Here is a 17080-nt window from a genome sequence, read left to right as displayed (position 1 = left end):
CCTTGTTTTAGAACTTCTTCTTCCTGGGCAACTGCATTTCTGGATGGTGACATTTCTCTCAGGGACGATGAAGGGAAATGTAATTAAGTTTAGTAGAAACTCTGCGTGTTCTGTAGTGAGTCTCAAGTTAAAGGTACATGGGTAAGTAATTAAGGGTAATGAAAGAGTTGGTTTCTAAGTAGACAGGAGCTGCCTTTCTCAGACACTGGTTGTGGGAAGAATGCTCTTGTTTTGTACATGGATTTCTTAACACTTGTTCTCCTCCAACACACACATTCGCATCAAGTTAATATACAACAAACTCCCAGGAAACATCTGTCATTTTCTTTTATGTAAATATAAGTCCTTTTGTGCATCCATCTACTTAGCCACAAATAAGCGTTTTTCCTGCTGCCATGATGTTTTTTAAAAAACTTCTCAGCCAGTGGATCCTAGAAAGAAAACAGTTAAACAAGATTCTAAACCATCACTAATTTTTTACAGCAAGTGACTAATGGTTGCAATGAAAAGGATCTAAGTTTTGGGTATGGCTGAGAGACATATTTATTGTCAACAGTCATCTATTTTGCTACATTTCCATGTTTGGAGAAAGAGCTTAGAAATGCCTTTTCTTGTTTCAGACACTCAAATGAAAACTGTTTTTTGTCTCTTTTAACAAGTATTTTACCTGTTTCACCTTTAGATGCTTTTATGGGGGGAGGATCAACTTATACTATGAACTAAGGTATAAGCTAAAAATTCTTATTATGGTGTTTTTAAAAGTGATCCATGAAATGTATTGTTTTGCCTGGTCAGTTTTTAAAACTGAACTTTTAAATATTTATTTTAGTTAATAATACATAAAACATATTCTTGTGAGACAAAGCAAAATGTTTCCTGTATCCTCACTTCACTTTCTAATTTAGCTTCTCTCCCTGGGGGTGAAGCCTTCTTTTTGGTTTTGCTTTTATTTGTATTCACTTTATGCTGAATAGATGCTCATGCCATGAGTTTTTGTTTGGACACTATTTTTTTTTTTTTACATGGAGTCTCTCTCTCTGTTGTCCAGGCTGGAGTGCAGTAGTATGATCTCGGCTCACTGCAACCTCCACCTCCCAGTTCAAGTGATTCTTCTGCCTCAGCCTCCTGAGTAGCTGGGATTACAGGCATGTGCCACCATGCCTGGCTAATTTTTGTATTTTTAGTTGAGATGGTGTTTCACCATGTTGGCCAGGCTGATCTCGAACTCCTGACATTGTGATCCACCAGCCTCAGCCTCCCAAAGTACTGGGATTACAGGCGTGAGCCACTGTCCTGGCCTTCCCCCCCCCCCCCATGAGCCACCTCTTGTGGTTTCCATTCCAGCAAAGATAATCTCCATGTGGCAGAGGGAGCTCATATATAAATTCATCTGGCCATGATCTCGGAAAGTACAACAGTCCATCTTGGGTGTTTCATTCACCTGGATGTACTTAATGACCAGAGAATCTACCTATAAACCCTTGAGTTCAGCATTACTCTCTGCACTTTTAAATGTGTGCAGGAAAAATTTAGCATTCTTGTTGGTCCACCAACCCTGTATCCAGCCCCACTATTTGCCCTGGGCACACCTACCAGTTCCACCACTGGAAGGTTGGAATGGTACACATCATTTCTGTAAAGTGACATCTTCCCGATAACTTGGTGGCTTTTCATATATGCATACTTCTGATAGCCTAGGGAATTTCACAGGTGTTCTTAAAGTGAATACAAAGATTTGAACCTCTTGATTTGCATGATTTTATGGGGTTTTTCTGGGTCAAGTAAATAGCAAACCATTTTCACAGATCACTTCAGGCCACTTAGGGGAAGAGCAGAATTAGCCACTTTTTTTTGTTTGTTTGTTTGAGATGGAGTTTTGCTCTGTCGCCCAGGCTGGAGTGCAGGGGCACAATCTTGGTTCACTGCAAACTCTGCCTCCCAGGTTCAAGTGATTCTCCTGCCTCAGCCTCCCGAGTAGCTGGGATTACAGGTGCCCATCACCACACTGGCTAATTTTTGTGTTTTTAGTAGAGATGGGCTTCACCATGTTGGTCAGGCTGGTCTCAAACTCCTGACCTCGTGATCTGCCTGCCTCGGCATCCCAAAGTGCTGGGATTACAGGCATGAGCCACAGAGCCTGGCCATCCACTTTTAACAATAAGATTACATTATTCCTGACACTTTTCTGGGATGCCAGTTCATACACGTACAAAAATATACCATTTTTGAAGCACAGTGGATCAGGCTAAACACACTGTTCTCTACTCGATCTGTTCAATTAAGAGTATATTAGAGTTTTCCATTCCATACAAACTTCCATTACAGATTTCAAAATTTGTAATTTCAAAGGCACAATTACAGAAGATGTATTTTTTCATGTATTTTCCAGGTCATTAACCACCTCCACCCCCATCTTAGTCCTCTCATTAGCTTCATTATAACATGAAATTGATAGAATCAATGTTATAGAATAAATTATTTATTCATTTTCTTGTTAATGTTTTTTTCTTTTTGTTATTATGAGCCTTGTTGGCAGTGAACATTCTGCCACATTTATTTGTGAATATGCAATTGTATTTTTGTAGAATTGATATTTATGATTGGAATTGTTGGGTGAAAGGGATGGATATTTAAATTTTTAATATATCATCAAATTTCCTGCTTGGAATTGGCTGTATCAGTTTTCACGTTTAATTCAACAAAAGATGACAATGCTTCTTTTTCTCTTTCCTGTTAAATACTTGAAATCAACAATATTTTAAATGGTTTCCAATCCAGTGGTGAAAATATTTTCCTGTGTTTTTGAGTATGCATTTCTCAAAGTACTCTTGAAGCTGAGAAATTTTTTTTTACATATTGTCTAGCTATTTGTATTTTTCCTGTAAATTTCTACTCCTTTATTTTGCCTATTATCCTATTGAGACTTGATACACATTTTTGGGTTTCTCTTGCATAATCTGGACTCTATAGGTCCAATTTTAGGTGGCTACTAAGGAGTTTGTGATATCACAGTGCTGAAGGTGATTTCTTAACATAGGCTAGAGCTCATTTTTGTTCTTTAGAAACTCCTACTTTATTTTTAAAAATTGAATTTATTATACATTTTCTATTAAAAAATTACAGGTACAACAAGACTGTGGCAGGTTGAGGGTTGGGTAGGGATTCCTAATTATCTGACATTACAGATGTGGGAAAGTGCAGTATTGTTGGCTTAGTGTAAGTGTAGCATGCTGAATTGTTCATGGCTTGTTCATGGCCCCGGGTGAGACTAGAAGACATCAAAAGCATAGATGAATTGATAGATGCATAGTATGGATTTTTCACTGTCTCAGAATAAGTACAAAATTAAGCTTCCCAGTAAGTGCAGGATTAATATGGTTAGGAGTATATGTCATAGACACACTTTGTGTCCTGTCTTTTAAAAGTCTGTAGTACAAGATATGTTAATAAGTAAACCCTTGAGAAGAACCTACAGTGGTCTGCAGGGACAAGCCAGGTTTGAGGTTCCGTCTAGTTCTATTTTTGTTACTGATGTTTAATTGGAATTCATTGCCAGTAAAATGGTAAATAGGACATTTTCAATTTTTATGTTACATAAAATTCTCCAAGGAATTAAAATTTGTTCCAGTTAAAAAATATCTGTCCAATTATAGCCAGATTTTTTACTGATTGACATAAAAATATTCTTGGATTAAAAATAAATGATCTTTTCCTGAGTTCTTTTCTAAAATAAAGTGACATTATTAAGAGTTACACTCAATAACTTTAATAGCCAAGTTACTAAATCTAGTGATAAAGGATTTGGTGGTTGCTAAAAAGTTCAAACGCACAATTACAGAAGATGTATTTGTGCATATATTTGGAATACTTAATTTGGCTGCCCTCATTAGCCAACTGAGTAATGGGCCACCTCGCATCTTACCTTACAAAGGATACCTTGAGTAAGGAAAGTATAGTGTAACCAGAGGTCTTAGCTTTTGATGCCACAAACCTATGCTGTTTCTGGAAATGTGCAGACTGACGGTAGACTCATGACTTAATTTCATAAGGAAGTCTGGGGGAAGGTGAATGGGTAGGGGACTAATATCTTTGGTCAACATTTGCTTTCTATTTGAATTTTAGGTGGTTAAATAAACTTGGATTGGCTGCAATCCATCAGGAATCCACTACAAAGGATGAAGGTATGGTATGTTCTATTTAAAATTTCTGAAAACGTAGTAAGAAATTAGAATAGGTTGAAACAGGGTGAAAAAACAATGTCAAGTTCTACGTAGAGTCTGATCCTGAGGAAACATGCTTTGGCATTTAAAACGATCTGAAAATATGTAGAGACAGACATATTCACACAGACTCACCAACATGGAATAGAGCTTCCCATGCTGGCTAGGAATGCCTTTCACACTTCACCCACACTCCAGCAGCTGTGGGCTTCATGACATCTCAAACAGTTGCCAATGCAAATGTTTAATTGCTCCACTTGCGGAATTCTTACTCATAGACGTGATCTCATCATGATCTGGTCAGATCACTTTCATCCCACTATTTCCTCCCTGATATTTTAATATTTCCACCAGGTGTGTGCTGAGACTAATTACCCTAAGATTGTACTAGGAACCTGAAGGTCATATTGGGACACAGACCATATTTTCAGCTCAGTCAGTAGCTTTCAGAGTTCAAAAGCTGCAGGAGTCTAATTCTTTTATTTTTGAGACGGAGTCTTGCTCTGTCATCAGGCTGGAGTGCAGTGGCGTGATGTTGGCTCACTGCAACCTCCGACTCCTTGGTTCAAGCAATTCTACTGCCTCAGCCTCCTGAGTAGCTGGGATTACAGGCATGCGTCACCACACACAGCTAATTTTTGTATTTTTAGTAGAGACGGGGTTTCACCATGTTGGCCAGGATAGTCTTGATCTCCTGGCCTCATGATCTGTCTGTTTCGGCCTCCAAAAGTGCTGGGATTACAGGCATGAGCCAAGGAATCTAATTCTTAATGATGCAGTTACACCTTAGTATTGAGAAGAGGGAGGATTTAGCTGCCAGGGCCACCAAATTGACAGTCTTTCTGAAATGATCAGATCACAAAAGGACTTGGGAATTGGAAGTAGGGAGTTATAGCTTCTGATAACAAAATCATAAAATCGTAGAGTTAGTTAGAAACGGAAAAGTGGCAACTGGATTTGAAATGATAAAGGGGTACCATGCAAGACCATGAAATCAGTGGTGTCCTAACCATCTTCTTGGTCCTCTTTTCCATAAAATAAGTACCCATTGTCTATTTATAGATTGTGAGTTAGTACAAAACTACACACAGAACTTCTCTTTGTCCTGGCATGTAAGGCCTTCTATGACATGGCCTCCACCACCTTCCAGCTTCGTTTTCTGCTGTATCCCATAGGGGTCTCCACATACTTGGCTCAGCCTGCTCCCTCAGCCTGGGACTCCCTTCCTGTCGTGATTTGTGTACCGCTGTTGGTTTAGCGATCCTGCCAGTTTTAATTCATTATGATTTCTACAATCAAAATTAATCTACTGATTTTGTGCTCTCTTAGTGCTATGACTCATACCTCTTTTGAGGAATTATTTTATTTTCCCCAAGCTACGATTTGTCTTCTTCCTGAATATTGGATGCTCTTTGAGGTCAGGAGCCTCGAACGGGCCATTTGTTTCTGCCTCTTATGTAATTCCCTTGCACCAGGTAGTTACCAGGTAGTTCATTAGATAGGAACTTTCTGAATTGGATTGAAATTGCAATAGCCAGATGGAGAGAAATCTCTGCTCATGCATTATGGAATAAGCGATGACAGCGTTAAAACATTAAGCATTTTCATTTTTGTTATAGAATGTTACAGTGAAAGTGAACAGGAAGATCCTGAAATAGCTGCGGAGACACCACCCCCTTCTCGCTCTTCCCAGACTCAGTCTCCTTCAGTATGTACCGATGTAAGTAGTCTGTTGGTCATCGATCCGATGCATGGATGTCATTTCTTCCAATTGGGTAGAAAGTAGCTTGACTGATAAATTTTTAGAATGGGCTAAATTAAGATACCTGCCAACGAGCCAGTGCAATTTTCAGGGTGCTGATTTTGAGCCTTCTCCATAGCAACCCACTGGTATGATAAACTTGGTATATTTACGTGTTACCCAAAGATGTACCATACTTAGAGGATTTGTGAGGATGCAAAGGGCTTCTAGATCACAGGCCAGTGCTCGTCTAACAGTGTTTATGTCCTACTTGTTCTCAGGAAAAATTTAAATGCCATGCTTATGTGCATGTACTATAACAATGTAAAATGAATTTAGGATGAAAAAACAGCAGACAGAAAAAAGGAGAGCAAGAAAGAGAGCATGAAGTCGGGAGTGGGGTTCGTGCATTAAAATTGCATGTGGAGTGATTTGTGTATTTGCTAGAGAGGAATCCAAATTTGATTCTAAGTGTTGGAAGCACCAAATGTAAGTTCATATTACTAATTAATGTTAAGTCTATGGAGAGTTGCTTCATATTTGGATGCTTTTAGCAATATAGTAATGGCCCCTAGAAAAGGTCATGCCGTGTACATTGGGGAAGTTATTTATGGTTTTTACACCTACTGTGTATCAGGACGTATGTAGGTGCTTTAAATGTATAAACTTTTAATTCCCCAAGCAACCCTGAAAAGTAGTAGTATTTAATTTGCATTTTATTTATGACTAATGAGGCCCACCCAGAACCTTTTTTGTTAGCCATTAGAACTTTCTCTTTTGTGAAGTGTCTAAGTCTCTTCTACATTTTTAGCTGCTTCCTCCTCCTTTTCCTTTTCAAATTATAGGATTTCTTAATTTATTATTCTGTATATTAGTTCTTTGTCAGCTATAGGTTGGTGCAAAAGCAGTTACGGTTTTTGCCATTAAAAATAATGCAAAAAACACAACTACTTTTGCACTGACCTATTAAAAGTGAGCAAATCTCACTTTTAGTGTTTTAAAACTCTGTTTCACAATTTCTTATTGTAAACAGGTTCTTGATTTTAATACATCAGATTTATCCATCACTTTCATTGTGGTGAGTGCCTTTTTTCCCCCCTGGTTTCAAAAATTGTTTCCTGTCCCACATTATGAGGAAGTAGATACTACTATCTTCATTTCATGGTTGAGGAAACTGAGATTCACAGATGTTGAATGGCATGCTTAAATGTCCAGCGAGTGCCCAAGATGGGAATCCCAGTCTGTTTAGCTTTATAGGACATGCTCTTTCTATTGAACCATGACACTTGTCCATCATAGACCCAAATGATGACAGGTTCTGACAGCTTACAGTAGCTCATTCACTTACCAGGCCTTTTCTGCCAGAATTTCTTTTAGTGTGATAAAGTTTTTATCTTTATTATGTTTTGCCAGTTCTTGGATTTAAGTTATTAAATTAGTCGTTTAAATAATGACCTCTACTATTTTTTCACACTGTCAGTGGAGAATTATGGTCACTTTTCTAATTTATTTGGCTAGCAAGCAAGAAAAGATGTAAATATTTGTTGAATAAATGTTTATTAAAATATTTATTAAATATGATTAGCCAAAATTAAGATATAAATAAAATTAAACTTCGAATATGGTCAAATTTAGAACAATTTTTGAACTACATTTATAATATATTCTTTCTTAATATAGTCATAGCTTCTCCATGTGTAATCTTTCTCCTTTTTGGAAACCAATTTTGGATTTTTGAAAAAGCTTTTATTTTCTTTATGTCACTCAAACTTAACGATATCTTCAGACCTTACAACGCTTTCCAGCTTTTGTCAACTCTCTTGTTGGATTACCCTTTAATGCTTCTAAAGAAGTTATCTAAAGATTAAAGGGTAATTGAACTTTGTATCAAATAGGGTAAAGCATTAAAGGGTAATTCTTTTATTGAATAGGTCTTCAAAAAAATGTTCCTTGTTGTTGATTTAAGAGAGAAGCACGTATCTTTTGCTAAGTTTCTGTCTTTGACTTTGTCTCTCTCTGTCTGCCTCTGTCTCTCTCTCCTGTTTTAACCTATAATGTACAGATATTCCTTCTTCCTCCATTTTTTCCTCAAGTACATTCTTCCTCACACTGTGCCCACCAATATACCTCTTTTATGATTTCTTTAGTTGTGAAACACTGGCGTTTTCAGCTTTATAATGGCAAACTAGTGTCTCAGGTTCCTTTGCTAAGAGCATTGCCAGGCATCTAGAACTTTCCCTGGTGAAATAAAAGCAACCAAATTGCCTTCTTAGTTGAAGAGTCATGGCCCTATTGCATTCTTTGACAGTCGAACCTGATGTACACTAGAAGCTCAGAAAATCCTTGATTTAAAACAAATAAATGAAGAGATACTCACGAGGCAAGTAAGTTAGGTCACTAAATTCAGAAACATCTTTAAATTTTCCGAATCATCAATCTAATGTTATGTTTTTAGAAGTTCTAAGTTGAGCATTTTTTTGGCAGGCCATTAATGCTAACATTTTCTAAAGAAATATATTGGAAATAGTCAGATAAATGTTGAACAGTTAGATTTCTTTTCTCCTTAGCAACAGAATGTGTTCCTCCTGCTCACATATTTCCCAGGCAGATTTTGTTTTTGTTTTCTCTTGTTTCTGAAAAACAGACATGCAAGGCACTTGGTTAAACTAACATTTAGGTTCTTTATTTAAGCAGATGAAATTAAAAAATATATATAGTAACTTTTTTTTTGAGACAGAGTCTAAGTCTGTCACACAGGCTGGAAGTGCAGTGGCAACTCACTGCAGCCTCACTGCCGGCTCGGGTCATCCTCCTACGTCAGCCTCCTGAGTAGCTGGGACTATTGGTGCGCACCACCATGCCTGGTTAATGTTTTGTAGAGATGTGGTTTTGCCTTGTTGCCTAGGCTGTTCTGTGGCTCCTGAGCTCAAGTAATCCACTCACCTCAGCCTCCCAAGTTGCTAGGATTATAAGCGTGAGCCACTGCACCCAGTCATAACTTTTATCCAAAAACTGAACTAAGCTGTTGTTTGGCCCAATACAGTATAGGCTAGCGATGACTTAGATATATAAGCCTGGGGGTAAAAATAATTTTTTCCCCAAGTTTTTAGTTAGCAAAATTATTTTGGGCGATGAACTTTCATTTTGTGAAAATGGTATAAAATAATACTATTTTGGAAAATTATCTTAAAAAAAGTTAAAATCTTGAAAATATTTAATCAGTGTCCAATCACTCTAATCACTATAAAGTCAGGATAAACAGTGAAACCAGTTTGGACTTCTGCTTCTAATGGGCTGAATGACATTTCACAAGATAATAAAGAATGTGTCAGGAAATCTTCCCTGAGTGAACAAGAGGTTTTTCTTTATGTCCCTTCTTCTTCAGAAGGGTTCAGAGGGTTGACATGGAAAGAACATCCATTAATTCTTAAAGAAGTTGCAAGTGAGGAGCTTTTAACAGGCTTACTAAAAAGGCTCCAGATAGATGAGAGTCTTTTAGTTTCACTCTGGAAGACAGTTTGTAGAAGCCATTATCTGTGATTCCTTTAGTTTCACAAAAGAACAAAGAAAGAATCCAGCTTTCCATTTCAAATCTGATAATTGTATAAGCTACAGAGTGAGTTAAGAGCTATAAAAGTCACTAAAAAATCTACTCCAGGTATTTTCCTTCAAATTGAATTTTAAAAAATCATTATGAGACAACGTAGTCTATGCTTCTGGGCATGATTGTTCATTCAACAAGCATTTATTGAGAGCCAGCATTCTAAATACTTGGGACATATCAGTGAATAAAGTGGACCATGATACATGTTCATCGTGGAGCCAAACTTCTAGTTGAGGGAGATTAATGATAAACAATTCACATAATATGAAAATATAGGCAACATCAGAAGTGGAGTCCAATGAGCCAGGATGTGCTGGGATTGAGATTGGGTTGTGGCAAAGAATAGAGGAGCCAGGACAGGCCCTCCTGAGAGCTAAAATCTGAGCGAAATCTTGAAAGGTGGTGTGAGAGTCAGCCAAGTGGATGTTTAGGGGAAAAGTTTTCCAAGCAAATGTAACAGCTAGAGTTAAGGTCTCCTTGTGTGGCACTGCAAAGAGTCCGCTGTGGCTGAAGCAGGGTGAAGCAAGATGAGAGCAGTAGGAAATGAAGCCAAAGCATAGTGGTGGTCACATCATGGAGGGCCTGCAGGCCAGTTAAGGACTTTGACACCTGAGTTATTTAGGGAAACTCTGAAAGGTTTGAGCAGAGGGATGTAATCAGCTTTCATTTCAAGTGGACCCCTCAGTCTTCTCTGTACAAAGACCCTGGGAGGTGGGATGTAGGGATAAAATCAAGGAGAACTAAGACAGCTTATGCAGTAAGCTGTTGTGAGAGATGGCAGCGATTCCATCAGGAGACAGCACTGGCATAGTGGAGAAATGGGATGATTAGGTTTTGAATCCATTTGGAAGGTAGACCATCAAATAGGTAGATCAAATATGAGATAAACAGAAGAGATAAATATTTGTAATCCCAGCTTCTAGCCCCTTACGCAGATTATTTCAACATAACAATCCTCACATTTTGGTGTTTTTCCAAAGTAGTTTTTTAAATATTCAAATGATGAAATGAATCAGCTAAGGTAAACAAAAGAAGCAATACGGAAAAGCAAATCCTGCAAACGTGGCCATTGGCCAGCGACAGAGGAGGTAGTCAAAGTTCCCACCAGGCTGAGGTGGGTGGATGGCTTGAGCCCCAGAGTTCAAGACCAGCTTGGGCAACATGGTGAAACCCCATCTTTATAGAAAAAAGCAAAAAACACCCAAAAGTATAAACACAGAAAGAGGTGAAATTCATATTGGAAATTCACATTTAATCTTAACAAGACATATCTCGAACAGTTGTCTACCAAAGTCATTTAGTATTTGATGATATGATTATTCAATATCTGTGCTAAACAAAAAAATAGAAATGCAAATGGGTATTTGGGTGAAAAATTCTCAGTGACTAATATATACAAGAAAAAGGTAGAAAGGAAAATTCACCCGTTCTCTTCAAGATTCGAAAAATGATTGTAAGACTTACGATTGAACATTTAACTGATTTTAAGACTTTGCTAAAATTCGCATTTATATTTTTGTCTCTGGCTTTAATGGCTCATATTCATGGCCTACTCTCCTGGTAGTTAGTCACGCAGGCTGGCGGCTGTCCCCCAGCCTCTCTCTTGCTTTCTGCTCTCACTGTCGAGCTGAGGCTCTCATTAGCCCTGGCCTGAGTTAATGAAATAGCAGCCTATTTTTCTTGCCCTGTCTCTAGTCCCTCTCTCTCTCTCTCCTCTTAAAAACCACCTCCCAATTAGTCTTCCTAACATACAGTTCTGATCACATTGATTCACCAGCACAAAAGCTTCCAGTGAATTCTCATTTGCTTATTAAATGAATTCCCCAGTCTTTGGCTTGGTATTTAAGGCCCTTGGGCTGTCTTCAGGCTGCCATTGAAGTCTTGCTACTGATTTTGCCTTCGTCATCAGCTCAGGAAATGGCCTGCTGTTTCCCAAAAGCATTCCAGACTTTCCTGCTCTTGCACCCTTAGGTATAAAGTTTCTCTGCTTGCAAGACTTCTTGCCCCTGACTCCCACCCCAATCCCACCTTCTAAATACCTTTCACAATGGTAGCTTCAAACAGTGAAATTCACAAGAACTAGAGATGCTCTTGTGAATTTCAAAGGGTGAAATTCACCTTTTCTCCTCAAGATTCGAAAAATGATTGCAAGACTTACGATTGAACATTTAACTGATTTTAAGACTTTGCTAAAATTCATGTTTATATTTTTGCCTCTGGATTTAGTGGCTCATATTCCTGGCCTACTCTCCTGGTAGTAAGTCACACAGGCTGGTGAGTTCACAAGAGCATCTTCCTTCATAAGTGCATCTCTAGGTCTCTATGTCAGGGTAATTATTCCCTCTTCTGAACTCTGTGTATTCCTGTAGTGTTTCTTTTTTGATGACTTTTCCATGTTATCATAATCTGCTTTTGTTTACAGATTTTGTGTATCTGGTTTATTTCTCTAATTATTAAATTCTTAAAGTCTGAGCAAGTGCCCAATATCTTTTTGTTTACCCACATCATTTATGACTGTGTCTGGCACAAGTTTGAAGCTAAATAAACATTTAATGGACAGATGGATGGGTGAGCAAGTGATTACTGTGACTTCATCCACAATCCCCACAAATTTCTTGCTCCACAAATTTGTTGCTCCACAAATTTTTTGCTCCGCAAATATTCCCCATGTGAATGAGAAATATTTCCTACTTTGCAGTTGTCCGGTGCTTTTGCATGGCTTTGAGAAGAATGATTTCATTTGACTATCACAGAAATCTTGTATGAGTTTTACAAATGAGGAAGCCAAGTTCCAGAGAAACATAGCTCTCATAAGTAGCATTTGCATGCTGTTTATATTTTATTAAGAATATTCTTTATGGGATGTCATGTGCCCTTCTTGATAAAGTTGAGTTAGTCAGGAAGTTGAAAAATATTTGTGTGTATTTGCCATGTGCCAGGGACAGTTACCAATATGGGGATGCCATGAAGAGCTTTTGAGAATGAAGTCTCCTTGCATCTCTTAATAGCCAAGGCAATGCTCTGATGAAAACCTCAAATATAAGCCGTTAGTTTCAGGCCTAGCAGGGTGACTGCAGCATAGCCAGGTAAAGGGGATCTGGGTGAGTTCCCGAAGTATCTGTGATTGTGCTCTGAGCTGGAGGAACACAAGTGGAGGCACAGAGATACAAAACTTGGTGGTGTGTTAGAAAGGAAGGAATAATCGAATATGATAGCATTTGATTTTAAGTGACAGCCTGGGGTAAACAAAAATGGAAAATGTGCACCTTGTCCTAATTGCACTTTGTTCATTGTTCTCTAAAGTATTTCTTCGATACACAGTCACTCAAATTCAGCAGCATATACCCTAACTAGTTAGCTAATTAAACAGTAATACATACTCAATTAATTTTTTTTTGACATGGAGTCTCACTCTTGTCACCTAGGCTGGAGTGCAATTGTGTGATCTCAGCTCACTGCAACCTCCGCCTCCTGGGTTGAAGTGATTCTCCTCCTCAGCCTCCCAAGTAGATGGGACTACAGGCATGCACCACCATGCCTGGCTAATATTTGTATTTTTAGTAGAGATGGGGATTTACCATGTTGGCCAGGCTGATCTCGAACTCCTGACCTCAGGTGATCCACCTGCCTCAGTCTCTCAAAGTGCTAGGAATACAGGCTGAACCACTGCCAATATTTTAATAAAGTTGTTTTTATTAAAAAAAATACGGGGACACTGAACTGAACTAGATGGTGTCTTCTCCCTTGAGCCTCTCCAGTTCTGTGTAGAGGAAGAGGGAAGATGCAGTGATAATTCAAACAAATTACTTCAAGGACTGACAAATGCTATGAAGAACATGAAACAGAGCAATGTGCTAGGGAGTGGCCAGAGGTTGGCGGTAGAGAGGATACTGCTCTGTCTGCTCTGTCATGGGAGATCCTGCAGAAGAAGTGACATTTCAGTGGAGGTTCAAGCAATGGGAAGGAGGCAGCCCACCTGACATCCAAAGGGAAAGCCTTTCAGGCAGAAGGGACCAGTGATGTACTGACGGGACAAAAAGAAGGCCAGTGTGGCTAGGAAGGAATGGACAAAACGGGAGGAGACGCAGCAGGAGGAGTCCTTTTGGGTTCATGTGGGCCTTCTCAGCTCTAATGAAGACTATGGATATTTTTCTACTTAAGATGGGCAGTTATTGGCTGGGCGTGATGGCTCACACCTGTAATCCCAACAGTTTGGGAGGCTGAGGCGGGTGGATCACAAGGTCAGGTGTTCAAGACCAGCCTGGCCAACATGGTGAAACTCTGTCTCTACTAAAAATATGAAAATTAGCCCGGCGTGGTGGTGGACGGCTGTAATCCCAACTACTCAGGAGGCTGAGGCAGGAGAATCACTTGAACCCAGGAGGTGGAGGTTGCAGGGAGCCAAGATCACATCACTGCACTCCAGCCTAGGCGACAGAGCGAGACTCCTTCTCGAAAAAAAAAAAAAAAAAGATTGGCAGTTATAATATGGTTTTCTGCACAGTAATATTGTAAACTTTTTGTTTGTGTTAGAAATTCTCTACTGTGGTTTGGAGGATGAACTGGGGTGGGGTAGTGGGCAATGATGAGGCAGGAAGCCGGTAGGATGGTAACCGGAGGTAAAATGACCTCTTCAAGGTCACTTGGATACTAAGGATCACAGTGATGAGTAGATCTTCAGTCAGCTCATTGCCCAAGGTCATGCAGAAGGTCAGTGGCAGAGAAGGACCTACTATACAAGGTCTTCGTAATGCTTCTCCTGGCATATAGGAGAAATCCACACATGCTACTTCCTGGGGCTTAACAATTAACTAGTTTATGTTTTTTTGTGAATATGGCCAACACAAAGAAAGAGAAGCTGTTACTTTTCTTCCTTTCTTCTCATTTTGGTTTTATTTCGCTTTCTTTAGACTTTTTTATTTTCGCGTACTTTGACTCCTTGAGATTTCTGTGCTGGCTCACTTCTGCCTAATTACAGGATTCGGGTGGCCATTTTAAACTATTTTTCACCATGTCAAACTTGTATTTGAAAAATAATTCCAAGAAAAGGATTTTAGGGCTAACATTTGAGTGAAGCTTCTTCAATAATGAAAACTATCCTATACAGAATAGGAAAAATCAATATTAATTTTTAATGTAATCATATCACAGTCTCTTAACTAGAACTAAGATTTAAAAAATGTTTTAAATTTCCTCACTTTAAATATAAAATACTTAACATTTGTGTTCTGAAAAGAGTGAAACCACATATAATTAGTAATCACTAATTAAATAAAATAATTTTATTTGAGGTTATAAGAACATTTCTGGGGGCTATTTGCACTGATAACCCCTCAAGCCTGGGACGCAGATAAATCACTCACAGCAACTTTATGGAGCATTTCAGGAAGCTCCTCCACCAAGGGCTGAATGACTCTGGGGTGCTTTTCTTCACAGAGCTGGTTCTGGCCAATTCTTTGTCATTGTCACCAATTCTGTGTTAAGCAAGAGGCAAAAAATGGAGAGAGAGCATGGGGAGAAATGCCAGATATAGGTGATGGGGAGGAAGGCAGCAAATCACACTGCCATGTGTGTACCTATGCAACAATCTTGCATGTTCTTCACATGTACCCCCAAATCTAAAATGCAATAAAAAAATAAAATTTAAATAAATGGAGGCGCAAAAATGATTAAAATCAGCCTGTTCTCAGGTAGCCCATCAAAAAAGATGAATTGTCAATAAGTTGTTACAATCCAGTTTTCCCTTGGTATCTGTGGGGGTTTAGTTCCAGGAACCCCATGGATACCAAAAGTCTCTGCATACTCAAGTCTCACAGGGGGTTGCTGCAGAAGCCACCTACACAAAAAGTCAGTTCTCTGTATCCTTGAGTTTCTCATCCTGCATCCTGCAGATGCTGTCTTCATTCCCATTTGGTTGTGGATTTGGAATCCATGGATACAGAGGGCTGACTGTATTTGTTGGAAAAATATCTGTGCTTAAGTGGGCCTGTGCAGTTTGAATCCCTACTGTTCAAGGAACAACTGTGTAAGGTGATAAACAAAATGCTATTCCACCAAATGTGATAGAAATGAGCCCAGAAGCACCAAGGAAAGCACCTACCTGGCCCTGAGACTATCAGAGAAGACTTCCTGGAAGAGTTGGTGTTTGAATAGACAGATGAAGGATGGGCTCATATTTACCATTAGAGGTGGGATGTGGTGGAGAGGAGAGAACTAGCACTGCCTTCTGCTTTCATTTGATTTTCACTGGGGAGCTTTATGAGTATATTGCACAGATGGTTCACAGAAGGCACTGAGCTGAGTTCTATGCTCAGTGTTTGGCTATTGGTTTCTCTGGAATGTTAGAAATCATGAGCCATGCCTTAGCACTACACCGTCTATAATACATGTTCCCATACTGAATCCTTGGAAATGGAACTCCAGGTTCACTTTGATTTGTACTTTATCACTCTCACTTCCAGTGAAAACTCTCCCGACCTGATACATGTAGTCATTTTCTCATTTTCATTTTTCTCTTCTCCAAGTCTTCTTCTTTCTTCTCTCTCCCTCTTTCTTTTTTACCCTTCATTCTTCTTTTCTTCATTTAAAAATGAAATTTATAAGTGGTACGTGGTGTCTAGAGAAAATGGGTTGAGAGAGCATTTGCACTGTGTTTGAGTCACACCACAAACAGGATGACACTGCACAGATATTTCTGATGCTCATTTAATAGGTCTTAATACTTTAAGCAGAGTTTTGAGGTTCAAAAAACCTTACAGACAGTGATGTAGCAACTGTGTGCATGGTCTCTTGTTCAAATAGCCCAGTTGGCTATAACCTAATTTAAAGCAGAATCAGCAGGAGTAATAGGAAAAGCTCATGTTTGGTGTTTCAAAAAAGAGATTGATCATGTAGAAATTGAGTTTTACTAAAATAGCTCACAATGGGGGAGCGTGTCAGGATTGGGCCAGAATAGATATTTTTGTTAATATTTATTTTGTAGATCTTGCTAATTAGTAAACTACTCCTAGTATTTATTTGGACAGTTTGGGATAGTGCATTCCCTCTGCTAGATAACTAGGTTTTTACTGAAATGACAGATCTTTGATCTGTTGGTTATTAAATATCTAAGTGACGTAAGATAGCCAGTTTACAAGCTACTTCACTTATTCCTGAATGGAATTTTTTTAATGTCCGTGACAGTATATGATCATTTATAAAATATGTGGGATTAGTATCTTAACTAGAGATTTTAATGTCATGCTACTTAAAAGTAGATTTATTGATTATCTGACAATCCATGTCGAGCATGGAGCTGATTGGGTACACATTAGGTAAATATTGGCTTCTCCCATGAAAACTCAGAGCTCAGAATCTACAAATTTCCTGTGGACCATATTGATTTGAAACAGAGTCAACTCTTCTGAATTAGTTGCTATGGTTCTGAGGTTTTTGAAGAGGATTCTAGTTTGCTCTTTGGCTTCCTCTCTCTATCAACCTTCCTGACACTTCCTTGGAGATTTTCTTGGTTTCTGT

The 17080-nt window shown here is 38.8% G+C and overlaps 1 protein-coding gene across 3 annotated transcripts in view; it reads left to right on the top strand.

Moving 5' to 3' along the window:
• The window catches only part of IPCEF1 (interaction protein for cytohesin exchange factors 1), a 194978-nt gene that overhangs the window by 133155 nt on the left and 44743 nt on the right, over window positions 1-17080 (top strand). For all 3 annotated transcript variants that reach the window (XM_078370328.1, XM_035296999.3, XM_008995289.5), the window contains 2 exons: window positions 4123-4181; window positions 5840-5940. In XM_078370328.1, coding sequence (XP_078226454.1) covers window positions 4123-4181; window positions 5840-5940 — 160 coding nt within the window. The remainder of the gene's footprint in view (window positions 1-4122; window positions 4182-5839; window positions 5941-17080) is intronic.

This window comes from Callithrix jacchus, chromosome 4, assembly GCF_049354715.1.
Source record: "Callithrix jacchus isolate 240 chromosome 4, calJac240_pri, whole genome shotgun sequence".
Taxonomy (NCBI): Eukaryota; Metazoa; Chordata; class Mammalia; order Primates; family Cebidae; genus Callithrix; species Callithrix jacchus.
Note: the sequence above shows the minus strand (reverse complement) of the source record. Positions and strands in the feature narration are given on the sequence as shown.